Below are 12481 nucleotides of genomic sequence, written 5' to 3' on the forward strand. Positions count from 1 at the left end.
ATCACATTTGGCTCGGACGAAACTGTGTCGTTCGCTTTTCTCTCCTTCCGCGCAAACGCTGCTTTCCATACTTCTACGCATAGATGAGTGTTGATTTGGTTCATCCCAGCTCCTTCTCCGCACTGCACACACACACACAATCGACACAAGATACCTCTGCAACTGGACCCATGACGTTGTTCACGGCAAACGACAGGACTCCTGGTGCCTAACGACGATTCAGAAGCCAGGCTCTGGGGCGTTCGGTGGAAGACCTCTAGGGATCCCACTGGGGGCAGAGGGGACAAAGAGGCCATCTCGACGTGTGTTACATGCGTAGGCTTTGCTTTGCTGGCGCATCGTGTACTTTGCAATCAAGCTTGGTTGGCGAGTGGGCGAGCACATAGGCAACGCAGCAAGCCGTACGTATGGGTGTCTGCGCGTTTGTCCCCAACTACATGTCTTTTTTTTTTTTTTAGTTTCCCCTCCTTGGCGGCTGCTGCTTTTCTGGTAGATAGGGTCGAAGTAATGGGCAAGTGACGTTTTCCTTCTTGATACTAAGGCAACCGGGGGATGATGATTTCGTTTGTTGCCATTTCGTGAAAGAAGTTCCGTGTGAGGCCTCAGTCTGAATCACTTCAGGCGTTTGCCAACTCAGTCAAAACCACCGCCACTGCCAGTGAGCGTTTGCAAGCCGAACCAGAAGTATGACGTGCGGCAAATTCGGGGGTTTCGGATGGCCCGGTCATCGGGTCCGCCTCACGTGGGATGGAGTTCCTCCGCTTCCTTTGCCTAGGAGCCTAGGTAAGGTGGTGCAGGTAATAGTTCTACCCCAAAACATCCCACGGGGGAAAAAGGGGTGGGAACGCACATGACCCCCGCGCGGTCACATGCGCCCGGAATGACTCTGCTATCCACCCTGTTCCCGATAAGCCCAACGACCATGACATGGACCACGGCTGCTTACCTTAGCCACATCCCAATCCTATGCATTGTGGCGGCGGAGACGGCTTTGAGGTAAGCCGGGACGCGGTTGAGATACCTCATGATTTCTAGCGGCTTTGTTCATTTGACACTCCGAAAGACGATTAGCCCAGATGACTCTGTGTTCAAGTGCGCAACGATGACGGGTGCTGGGGCGGCAGGGGCGTGCGACGACTTGAGAGGACCGAGTTGGATGGTGTTTATTCTGGTTGTGGCTTTGCCAGGGCGGATGATGGACGATCATGAAGATGTATTTTGTCCATGGTCTGACTTGCTACGACGACACAGATAGGTCCGATGTTGAGTTTGTCTTGTTCGAAGCTCCAGTATCAATCGAGGCCTTTACACTTGGTCTGTTTCGAATGTAGGACATACTTCGGTCCTTTGATGAAAATACCATCACGGCCGAGAAGAAAGGATGCAGGCGCTCTGAATGTCTTCATTTTGTATCTATGGGAGATATATCCCTGGGTATTGTGCGACCATTGAAACGAAAGATCGCACAGATGACGCGCTCCGAACTGATGATAAGAGCAACGAACAAGATCATCGGTCATAAGACCAACCAGCCAAGGATCCATCCATCTCTCGGCCCTCTTTCCCCCCCTTCAACATGATGTGGCTCTTCTTCTAACATGATACAACTCTCGTAAAGCCTGCTGCTAATGCCATGGTATCGAGACTAAGCATGAAACGTCGTGACAGGTCATTCCTGAGAAAAAAAGAAAAGATGCAGGCCAAGCCATTTGAGCCCTACAAATGCAAGTAGCGGTACACAGTTACGGCGTGACTTATCAAGCCAGGCCGAGAAATTTCAAAGCCTTGCGGCTGTTTCCCTTCCGGACCTGGTTCTTCTTCAGGAACATGGGCATCAAACGTCTCTCCTCGAGGTCTAGATCGCTCTCGTAGTCCATATCGACGGTTAAGATGGATGCGCCATCGCCGACTGTCTTTCTGTCGCCTCGTCGAGACTTGAATCGCCGACTCATGATTGTCTCTGCAATGGAAGAAGGTCGAGCCGAAGTCCTGATGGAGCCTGATGCCCTGTTCGCGGCCTTGCGGCCACTAGAGGATGGCGGAGACATCGGAGGGCTCATTGAAGCCTGAGGGAATGCCGAGAAGTTCCCAGATTGTCGCTTAATCTTGACACTACTCTCTTCAAGCTTCTTGCCTTCTTCAGGCAAGTAGAACTTGGAGATATTGATCAGGATCTTCCAGATAGTGGAGACGAAAGTCGCAACTTCCGCCTCGGTTGCAGTGGATGTGAGAAGAAGGTTGGCCCTGGAAACCGCCAGCCCATCTCGCGAGGATGTCGATGCGGCAGACCTCGATCCCTTAGACTGGAGTGAGCTCGAGCTCGAGGCCAAGTCACTCACAGTAGAGACACGCCCCAAGGAGCTACCTCGAACGTGAGTGAAGGGGAGTGGTTCTTTGGCCTGAGCATCAATGACCTGGGCAACTTTCATCAAGTCGACACCGGCCAACTTCTGCAGAGCAAGGATGGTGGCGAGATGATCCGGGGGGTAGTCGAGAAGCAGAAAGCGGACTTCAGAGTGCGCAGCGAAGAAAGTCTCGAGATGAGGAATGATAAGTGTCGCCAGAAGATATGAGTTGGTGAAGGGGTTGTCTTGAGTCTGGTTGGCCAGCGGCTGTGCAGTGAAGGACTGCATCGCGTTTGCGATGAGATATCTGAGAAGTTCCGTTAATCAACTGACGAAATGATCACACAGAGCAAACGACTTACCGGAAATCCAGCCTGCCAGTCCTTGAAACACCGCTCGACTTTGTGCCCAATTTCTCAAGCTGGCTCGTCACTCCAGAGACGAAGGTTTTCTTGACGCCACGTTGCGCACCTATGGCTAGGATTTGATCTATCCGACGATTATCCTTCCTTGGGCTCCCACCAGGCTCAACGTCACGGAATATCGGCTTCCACAGTGCGTCCATTTCGGGGAGCAACGGGAAGTTGAACTGAGAGAAACCCCTTCCCTTGGGTGGGAAGTAGATGTTCAGCACTGATCTAAGGGAGTTCTGCATTGCTACAGCCGTCTGACCGTGCACAGCGTTGAAGTCGTGGAACTTATCCTCCGACTCGGAAACCGTAGGCGGAGGTGTATGCGCAGGTGTTGGCAGAGCTGATCTTATCACAGTCCGGGTGAAAGGCTGGACTGTCTTCGCGGTGTAAGTGGGACCCTGGTAGGAGAAGGGGTCGTACTCTTCTGTGCTGACCTTCGTCGTGGACGTGAACTGGGTGACTTCAGGCTCGGCCGGTTGCCATATTGGAGTCTGCGGGGCCGATCTGTCGCCATCGGCGGTAGATGTGCCGGAAGAGGCGGAAGAAGGCAGTACAACTGGGTAAACACCTTCTCTGAATGCCTTGATCATGTATTCAAGAATTGGGTCCGGGCTGTCGTCTTTGAAGTGAATGACAAGATCCTCATAGAATGGCAACACGGGACGGAATGGCGTCTCATGCAGTTCGACATCTTCGGCGTCGGTTCCTCTGTCGACATACTTCGACCTGGACTTGGTATGCTTGCGTTTGCGGAGTCTCTTCTCGGAAGGTGGAGGGGGGGGCAATGCCTTGTTTACTCCCTTCGTTGGTCGGGCTGCTTTGACGTAGATTGTCTTTGCGCCTTCAATACGCTTAGCGCTGCTTTCCCGTTTCTCGGCGTCTTCAATGAGTTCCACTACCGACACAGGACGGCCCTCAGCAACCTTTTCTGCGGCAGTCTTTTCAGCGGAAAGTCTCAAATTCTCAGCCGAAGTCTTCTCCAGGGGCGATTTCTCAGCAGCAGTTTGCTCCTTAGGCTTAAGCCGCATGAGTGTGTCCCTATAGCGTGAGTTGCTCCGGTGCAGATGGCTGATCGACTGAGATCGCTTCAATGTCCTGGAAGAGGCGGATGATTTCATACGAACGAGTGATGCTTGTTCAATATATATCGGCTCTGTCGATCGGATGCTGAAGACGTCGGATCTGGGAGATACCACGTCGAGAAGGCCAGGAGCGTTCGGTGAAGAAGATGAGAATACATCATCACGCTCATATGACTCGCCAACACAGCTTGGAGACCGAGGTGGAGCGGATACAATGGGTTTGCCGTCACTATCGAAGCCTTCGCCGGAGACTCTCTCGAGCTCGTCAAAATTCGTGATGGCGAGTGTGGGTGTTGGGCCATGGTGCTGAGCCGCAGCTTCAGCCAGTCTCTCCTCCTTGATATGTTCTTCACTGAACTGACCACCGAAGACGTAAAACGATGCCATATCACCAAAAGTATCTGCAAAGCTGTACATGGGTAGACTCATGCTTCTCGGGCGCGGACGCCCGGTGGGAGCGGTGAGATCGATGTCGCTGGAAGGCTGTAAATTTGCAGTTTCCCGGTCGAGAGCATCGGCAGCACGCATAGCTCTGGTGATGGGGTCCTCGCTTATTTCCTCTGAGGTATCAAGGAATGAGCCGCTTGAGTTGGCGGGATTGTCGAGACCGGCGACTCCACCCTTGACAAGGTCGTTGAAGATGGCTTCGGCTTTGGTGATATCCCCCTCTGTCACGTTTCGAGAGATGGCTCTGATGCAGACAGTCTGCGCGCTGGGCGTACCTCCATTCATGAAGACCAGCCTCTTCCGCTTGGGAGTCGAATCCTTCAAGAATTCCAAAGCTGTGTCTCTTCTCTTGGCGACAGCATTGTGAACTCGCCTGACAAACTTGCGCGCTTCAAAGGGCTCGTCGGGACTATCAGGCTCGAGAAATTCCTTGACGCTGGGGAGGATAGCAATTTGCGATGATGTAGGTAGGAGACGGAGCTGTGTCGAGACGAGGTCGTGGGGGCCCTCGAAGGCGACGAGGCCGCCATGGTATTCAGCAGGCTCGGCCATTGGGGAAGAGTAGTCTTGTGAGATAAAGATAGGGTGAGGCGTGAGAGGAGCGAGCGGATAAGTTGATTATGGATTATGTGGTCGCCGCGGAGGGAGAATGAGATGGAGCGTCCAAGGGGCGTAATTGAGTGTATTTCGATCGTCGAGAAGGTCTTGTTAGTGAAGTGAAGAAAACGTCGATAACAGGCGGAAGGTGTGAATCAGTGCAACCAGTTGCAGATTCTTCCACGTTGGCCAGCTTCGTCCAAGTCAACAGCAACAGCAGTGACCAGCCGAAAGAGAGAAGAGAAATTTGGATGCGAATAATGGAGAAACTCAACGGCCATCGGGCGGGAAAAGTATGAAGAGAACCGTAGGTCTGGAGGGAATAAAGACGTGTAATGGAGTAGGCGGAGACGTAAGCGCGGACGCCGGCACAAGGGCCAAAAAAGGTGGCTTGGGTCTACCGAGTCGATGTTCCTGATTTAGGGAGACACAAGAGAAAGTAGACAAATAGTTCGCGTTTCCAAGCTACGCCCCAAGCCGCTAGTCCGGTTGGTAACGACGAAGTGGCTTCCCGGTGAGAAAAAGGAGATGCGACGTGGAAAGAGTGACCGGATGTCTGGGTCGGGATGGTGCGGTAAGCTTGAGGCCTTGTTGAGGGTGCCTATTTGGAAAGATGTGTCGTCTTGTCCGAACGAACCAACCAACCTGAGGCCATCCACCTCATCCGGGCATCTTATGGTCAACTTCCAGTCGTAGCGTAATCCAATGGTGTGTTGCCAGTGTTATTTACCTTACCTTTATCTGAGGAAGAACTGGGGCGACGGAAGGCGACAGACGGCAAGAAGCAGGAGGTCGCGCCTGCCTTAGTCAATGAGAGCCTCTATCTTCAGGGTGCCTGCCTACCTTCATTTGCCTCAATTGGGCTTACATAAGGTAGCAAGGTAGCGATTGGGCAGTTGATTCGATAAGGTGCTCAAGGTACCTTAAGGTATGGCAGGTAGAAGGAAAAGGGCGCTTCTGGCTTGAGCGGAATGCGGAGATGTAGGTAGGTAGTTTATTGTCGTCGAATGATTCCTCAGATCCAATGCAGGCGAGTCTCGTGACGCTGGGTCGCTGGATGCAGAAGCCGAGGCGCACCAAGAAATGAAATTGAAAAGTTGAACACGAAACGGCGCGTCTGCTCTCAGTGTGGGATATCGCACTTGGTCTGACCTTGCCCTTTGCCAACGCTCACTAACGAGCTAACTAGACTGTGTGCGTCCCTTAGTAAGACGGTAGCGTTCAAAGACACTTCAGGTCAAGATGGCTGACTGGTGCCAGGTCTGGGGCGTTTAGACGAAAGGTTTACGCTACTACTACTACGTCGATACTGGAGACTGGCAGAGTTGGAGGCTTGGAGCAAGCTCCTCGGCGCCTTCTCCCCTGGTCGTTACTTATGGCTTGAGACTAGCACCCAAACCGATAATCCGATTTGACCGCAGCGTGTCGCAGGAGCCAGTCCGTCGGCGTGTCCAGCATCGGGAAACAATGGCAGACTGGTTTGGCAGTTGTTCAAGCCGCCGTCACTTGCATCATTGATCGACTAAGCCATGTAGCCGTTTGACGAACCCATGATGGTAGGTAGTCTCGTATCGACAGTATCAGTATCGGACGTTGTGACTGCGGGCTGCTAGCACGACAAACGAAACAAGCGAAGCGAATGTAACACAGAGTCTGCGAGGACTCCGGGCTGACAGCTTTCTAGGTTCATTGCGGGTAGGGTTGCGACGAGTCTGCGTCGGACGAACAAAGATGGCCAAACAGATGCTTCTGTTCATCCAGGGCGAACGGACTGACCTAGGTGAGTGCGAGCCAAGGGTTGTATTCATATCCGGAGTATAGTTACCTCATAAGACAGTGGCATGGGGGAAGCATGCAGGTCCGAAGGGACCGGCAAAGTTCCCCATTGAATGCCGTCTCATAGTGTCTGCAAAGGCAAGATACGACCCATGCTTTCTCTTGCAAGATCACAGGGCAGCCCGTGCAAGAGAGAAACCAGAGGGAAGATCGGGAAGTTGGATGGCTTAGGAGGCTGGAACAAGGGACGCCTGGATGCGGCACTTTGCGATGATGGATGGCGTTCCTTCAGGTCTGGCCACTCAGCTGACGGACGAAGTGGGAAGTGGGTCCCCAAGACGGCGGCTGGCGGGGGCTGTTCAGGGTTCAGGGCTCACGCCAGGCGGGCATTGCGTGGGTGAAGCAGGGGCGAAGGGCAGGGGGAGCATACTCGATATGCGCCTTGCCTATCTGAGCGATCGACGACAGGCCTCCTTTTAGTCGGGGAAAAAGGACCAATCGGCAAGGCAGGATCTGCTCTCGCTGTTTGTTCGCAGCTTCGTTTCCTCGCAGTTCCTGCTTATTCCCACGCAGCTTACGGAGTACGTTCATTTCTCACCAGAGATTCCAAGGAAAGAGGGACCTGACACTTTTGTTTGCCCTTCCGCCCCCTGCGTCCTGCCTTTGCGCGACATACACGTGTCTGCAGGGAAATTCTGTTCCTGCGTGACAAGGGCTGTAGCCTGTTCGTCCGGAAGGCTTCCTCCACTTCCTTGAATACATCATCTTCATCTCATCTCTACATGGGTATCACACGGGGCCTGGCCAGCTTGTTACGAGACCTGGACCCTCGCAAACGGCCGCTCTTCGAATACTGTCCATCACTAGGTCACCTCAAGAAACCGGGCAAATCTCTGACTATCGATATCACAAACCTCGAACAGAGTTTTACACTGTAACCCCCTTTTTGTGTCGCAGAACCGAGGCAGTCACGGTCAGATCCCCGACTCGCGCCACCAATTCAACTCTATATTGCATAGTTGCTCCCTAGCCAGAACTCTGTGCCACACTACGCGCTCCTTTTCACTCGCCATCTCCACACGCCGTCACCGTCTACCCGAGTTCTCGCTCTTTTACGAGTAACTAGGTTGGCCAACGGCGTGACGGACACGCGTGCAATCCATAATCCGAACACTTGCTATAGGCATCAGAGAAACAGCCTTGTGCCACGCCACCAGTAATTATTTTGGCATGGCTAGATGAGTAGGACGGATCCGAAGAGACAAGTATGCGGAAGCAGGCACTTCACAACACCAGACTCGATACAAACTTCGTATGGTTTCACCACTCTGCTTGCAAAAAGGTTCACCTCATTGCCATTACCATACATGATGAACCATGGTCCCAGCATCTTGTCCGCGCCGTCCACGAAGAATGGAAATGCAACGGGTATTTTTAGACTTGATGACCCGGCAAAGAACTATTGGCTGTCTGGGCCTTGCTCTTCCTTAGACACCAGCAAGATGCCTGTATAGGCGTCAATATGGCGAACCTGCTGTCCGTCAGACTTACTATAGCGTTCCCATTCCCGAATCTGAGCGCGTAGCATGAACTCCACAGAGACAGGTACGACTGGTAACCTGGGCCCGAATGCTGTCCGACGTTGTATGACACGACAAGCAGGACAGCTCTTGATATCCTCATACAGTAGTGTATCAAGCTGCCTTGCTATTCTGGAGAGCAGCCTACTCCATCGACCAGTCACAACTGTTGGTCCTGAACCATTTAAAGCCTTGAATTCGTATAATTACTAACTACCTGCAACTATCCCACACAAATTACTTTTTCGTGGGCAAATTCAAGAGGGATCTGCCACCCTTGATTAGCGCCGCTCCATATCCCAGCTGGGCAGCAGATCGATCTTCGATAATCCACAACGCGGCGCCTCTGGGGCCTGTCCCGTGTTCTCGGATCGCCAGGCAGTACGTTGCCCTAAAAGGCTGATCCAGCTAGCCTTTGAGCGTTCCCCACCACCATGTCATCGTCGTCGTCCTTTGAGTCAGTTCCTGCAGCAACGGGATGACTCTCGAGAGGGAGCGGTGAAGGGCTTGAAACAGACTAAATGCGGCCTTTGTTGTACGGCAGAGAATCTGAATCGTCGAGACGGCGGCCACTGATCACAACGTTGCCTCGATTGGGACTACGCCAACTGCCCTAGGCTTTTTGATATACCCTACCGCGTTTTCATACACTGTTGTTTGCATCACCTGCATCACTTGGTCTTTGTGTACCGCTGTGTCTGCATGACAATTGTCCGGCGGCTCACAGACTGCGCTACACACGTACGGAGTACACACGTACACACTTTCAATGAATTCGAACGCGTCGCGAAACCCATGGTGGCACCCACGATTTAGACCACTTCTAAATAGACGAGTCGTAGACCCTGGGAAGAAATCAATGCGTTCTCACTCCGCGTCAACGTACTGGCTGGGTCACATCAAGCCGTGGCCACGGAGCGGCTAAAGTGTCTCATCTACAGCCGCACTTGGGGAAGCCTAGGTGCCTAGATCCCTGATCTGCCCGTGCGGTTTGATGGGAAATGTGGAAAACGAAGAAAGTAATCTCTTTTCGACGTCTGTGTTTCATCTGTTGGCGCCGCCGAGACCTTTCCATGACAATCTGTTGGTCGACCTAAAGACGTCTTTACATGCTGTCAAAAGCTTCAAAGTTCAAGACTCCCGCGGCTCTTCTGGTCGCACAAGCCCTCCAGCCGGCAGTCTTACCCCCTAATCCGTACGTTGATCGCGGCCGGCTCTAAGAAAAGCCCATAGCTCCCCAATCTTATCTAGAATTCCCTGGGATGGACAACTCAGCTCAAGCTTGGCTGCATCGTGGTTCTGGCCCATTGCCACTTATTATATTACGATAGGCTAGGGTAGCAGTCAGGCGTCGCCATGTTTCGGGAACCTCGCATGCTCGCACGGGCTGGCAAGCTATGGAAGCCACTAATTTCTCTTAGCTATTTAAGCAGATGTGTATGAATACGATGCAGCCTCTCTCAACCAGCCACGGGCTTTCGAGTGGCACTTGCTGGCGTGAGTCTTGATGATCAACCAACACCGTGGACGACCTAGTACGGTGGACATGGTTCGGAAGATTGATCCGGATGACCGGGCCGCCAAAATAAGTGCCGAGCACGGAGTCAGCTCCCGCATTCTGGGAATGCAGATGAAAAAAAAAATGCGGAATTCGAGACGGCGTTTAAGAGATTGCCAGTAGGAGGCAAAGGGACATGGGTGCGCCAGACCACGGTGGCGATCGTCGTATATCACGGCAGCTCCCATAGAGCAATACGTGGAGACCATTCGAATAAATCATTATAGTCAGATTTCTCTCGATGAAATCGGCTACATCCTAGCGGACAAGATACGCCACGGATCGACCGGCTGCATAGAATGTTGCATATGTCGACATACACCGCATCTCCAGTAAAATAGAACATCAACATCACTTCGAGAAGGACGTTGGTACCATGACCTTGGCACTCTCAAGTCAATCTCAGAGGCCCATGTAAGATTCTGTCAGATTGTCACGTCATTCGACCCGTTGCTTTGTGTACGTACAGCTTTGTGACTGTGATGCCGCCAACGTGGCCCTTCTGATGAGAGGCTCCCTGATAATAGTCACTACCTCGGGCAGGCAGAGACACTCATGGCATTGAGGCAGTATGGGTGAGGCGGAAGCGACGAGTAAACGCACACGGTGTCATACTCTCTTCGGAAACAAACGTCTTTGATCGGGAAAAGTGATGGGCCAAGTAAACGATTCAGCGAGATTCTCACATGGCATAAAACAGGAGTGAAAGTCAGAGTACACCATTCTACTGCCTCGCCATCTAGCAAAAGTGGGAGTAGAGATTAGATCTTGAAGGTCAATTAGTCGAGAACTATCCGCAAACCCATTGTGTGGTATTTTCGAATTCGGGAGAGTGCCACTTAAACATCTTAGGCTCTTTCAACATTCGATAGGGAGATCACCTTCAGGTATTTCGCAAGTCCTCATTTGTGCGCCTTCTCGAGAGCTCTCGGCATCTTAGAGATGATTGCATCACGTTGGCAAGACCACCACAGTTGAGAAGGTCATAAGACGTTGCTTCAAAACAATGATTTAAAAGTTTGGTGGCAATAGAATGCGAAGCAAGTTGTAATGTCATCCCATCTCATTGACTAGACTGTACTTCCTAATCGTCCTCCATCAGCGCAGCCAACTCCGCTTCCTCCTCAGCCGTCATCAAAGGCTCCTTGTCATCCTCTTTCTTCTTGTCCCCTTCAGCCTCCTGTCCATCAACAGCCTCAGACGCGACTCGGATCTCTTCAACCGCCGCATCCAACCCCTTGCGATCAAGAGGCCACGTCCGCAACGTACAGTCGATGCCCACACTGCACAGCACATCCGAGGAGGACCGCCCCGCCGGATCCCGCAGGACGACAAAGTCAGTGATCTCGTCAAAGTGCGCGTCAAGGAGGGCGTACAGCTTGCCCGACGTCCGGTCCCAGACCTTGATCTGCTGGCTGATGCCACCCGTGACGACCCAGTCGCCCGTCAGTGCGACGGCGCGCACAAAGTCGCCGTGCTCAAAAGCGTCTTCCGAGGTGAAGGCCTTTTCGCGGAGGAGGCATTTGGCCGTGCCGTCGGCGCTCGCGGTCCAGAGGTCGACTTCGTCGCCTGTGATGTCGAAGAGGACCTTGTATACGCTGGTCTCGTGCTCTTGGATCGTGAGCTTCTCTTCGCCCGCGGCTTTCTCTCCAGCAGGCTGGTCAAAGGGGAGCTGCGCGTACGAGTCGAGAGAGATCCTCCACCGGCGAATGTGCGGATCGCTGCTGGCGCTGACGAGGACAATCTCGTCGGCGCTGCTGAGGATGGGGTCGATGGCGAGGGACTGCAGCGACATCATGGTCGTGGTCGGGTCCTGGAGGACGTGCAGCTTGCGGCCGGCGTCGGCGTCCCAGACAATTATCTTCTTGTCGGCGCCGCCGCTGATGAGGATGGTCTTGTCGCCGAGGCGGCCGCAGACGAGGGCCTTGACAAAGTCGGAGTGGCCGTCAAATTTGCGGCCTGGGCGGCGCGTCGCAATGTCCCAGGACCAGATTGCCTTGTCCCAGCTCCCTGCGAAGAGGGTGTTGTTGGAGGGGCCGCCTGTTGCGAGACATGTTACTGGGACGGAGGGGCCGGTGTATTTTGCTGTGGTGGTTCGTGTCTGCGATGTGGTGAGCCTCTGATTCTGAATAGACGTGCTGCTCACTCTAGCACTCTGATGGAATGGATTCAAGAGGCTAGAGGTGAGAATCAAGGAATTCTCCCTGAAGATATGAGAGAAACTTACCTCGGTATTCACCTTGGATACCCTTCCCCCAGACTCTGCGACGAAGACTGAGTTGTTGGACTTGGTATCCTTGATGACGGCCAAAAGCTTAGAGGGCATGCGCAGCGGGTTGCCAAAGGTGTTTCCCTCCTTCTTGGCACGCTGCTGGCGCTTTTCCTGCTGAGTGCTACACAATTATCAGCCGTGATCTTGGTAGTCGTTTGGATGTACACTCACTCTGTCTCAAAGAAGTTCTCTTGGTTGGTGGACTCCATTTTGAGGGGTATATCTCACGATCGTTGCTTGAAGTGTGTCTTTCAATAATTGCAGCACCAAGTGCCTACACGCAGCTCGAGCTCGTGTGGAAAGAACGATTAAATTAACTCAAAGACAAGCAAATGAACTTGGGGAATTGTGATGCCTAATCTAGGCTGTTCTTCAGGTCGCCCACTCTCACTCACAAGCTGTATTTCTCAT

At 52.9% G+C, this 12481-nt stretch overlaps 2 protein-coding genes across 2 annotated transcripts; both read right to left on the bottom strand.

Annotated features, from left to right (window-relative positions):
* Positions 1-1757: 1757 nt before the first annotated feature.
* Positions 1758-4839, bottom strand: BDP55DRAFT_729745 (uncharacterized protein; the record flags this gene model as incomplete). Its single annotated transcript, XM_060579612.1, has 2 exons — positions 1758-2652; positions 2708-4839. The coding sequence occupies 2 exons, from the start codon at positions 4837-4839 to the stop codon at positions 1758-1760; spliced, it is 3027 nt and encodes a 1008-aa protein (XP_060428365.1).
* A 6043-nt stretch (positions 4840-10882) lies between these two features.
* Positions 10883-12279, bottom strand: BDP55DRAFT_729746 (WD domain-containing protein; the record flags this gene model as incomplete). The annotated part of the gene is made up of 3 exons (XM_060579613.1): positions 10883-11899; positions 12026-12191; positions 12242-12279. The coding sequence occupies 3 exons, from the start codon at positions 12277-12279 to the stop codon at positions 10883-10885; spliced, it is 1221 nt and encodes a 406-aa protein (XP_060428366.1).
* Between the last annotated feature and the right edge of the window lie 202 nt (positions 12280-12481).

Source organism: Colletotrichum godetiae (genome assembly GCF_030913485.1).
Source record: "Colletotrichum godetiae strain CBS 193.32 chromosome Unknown BDP55scaffold_26, whole genome shotgun sequence".
NCBI lineage: Eukaryota > Fungi > Ascomycota > Sordariomycetes > Glomerellales > Glomerellaceae > Colletotrichum > Colletotrichum godetiae.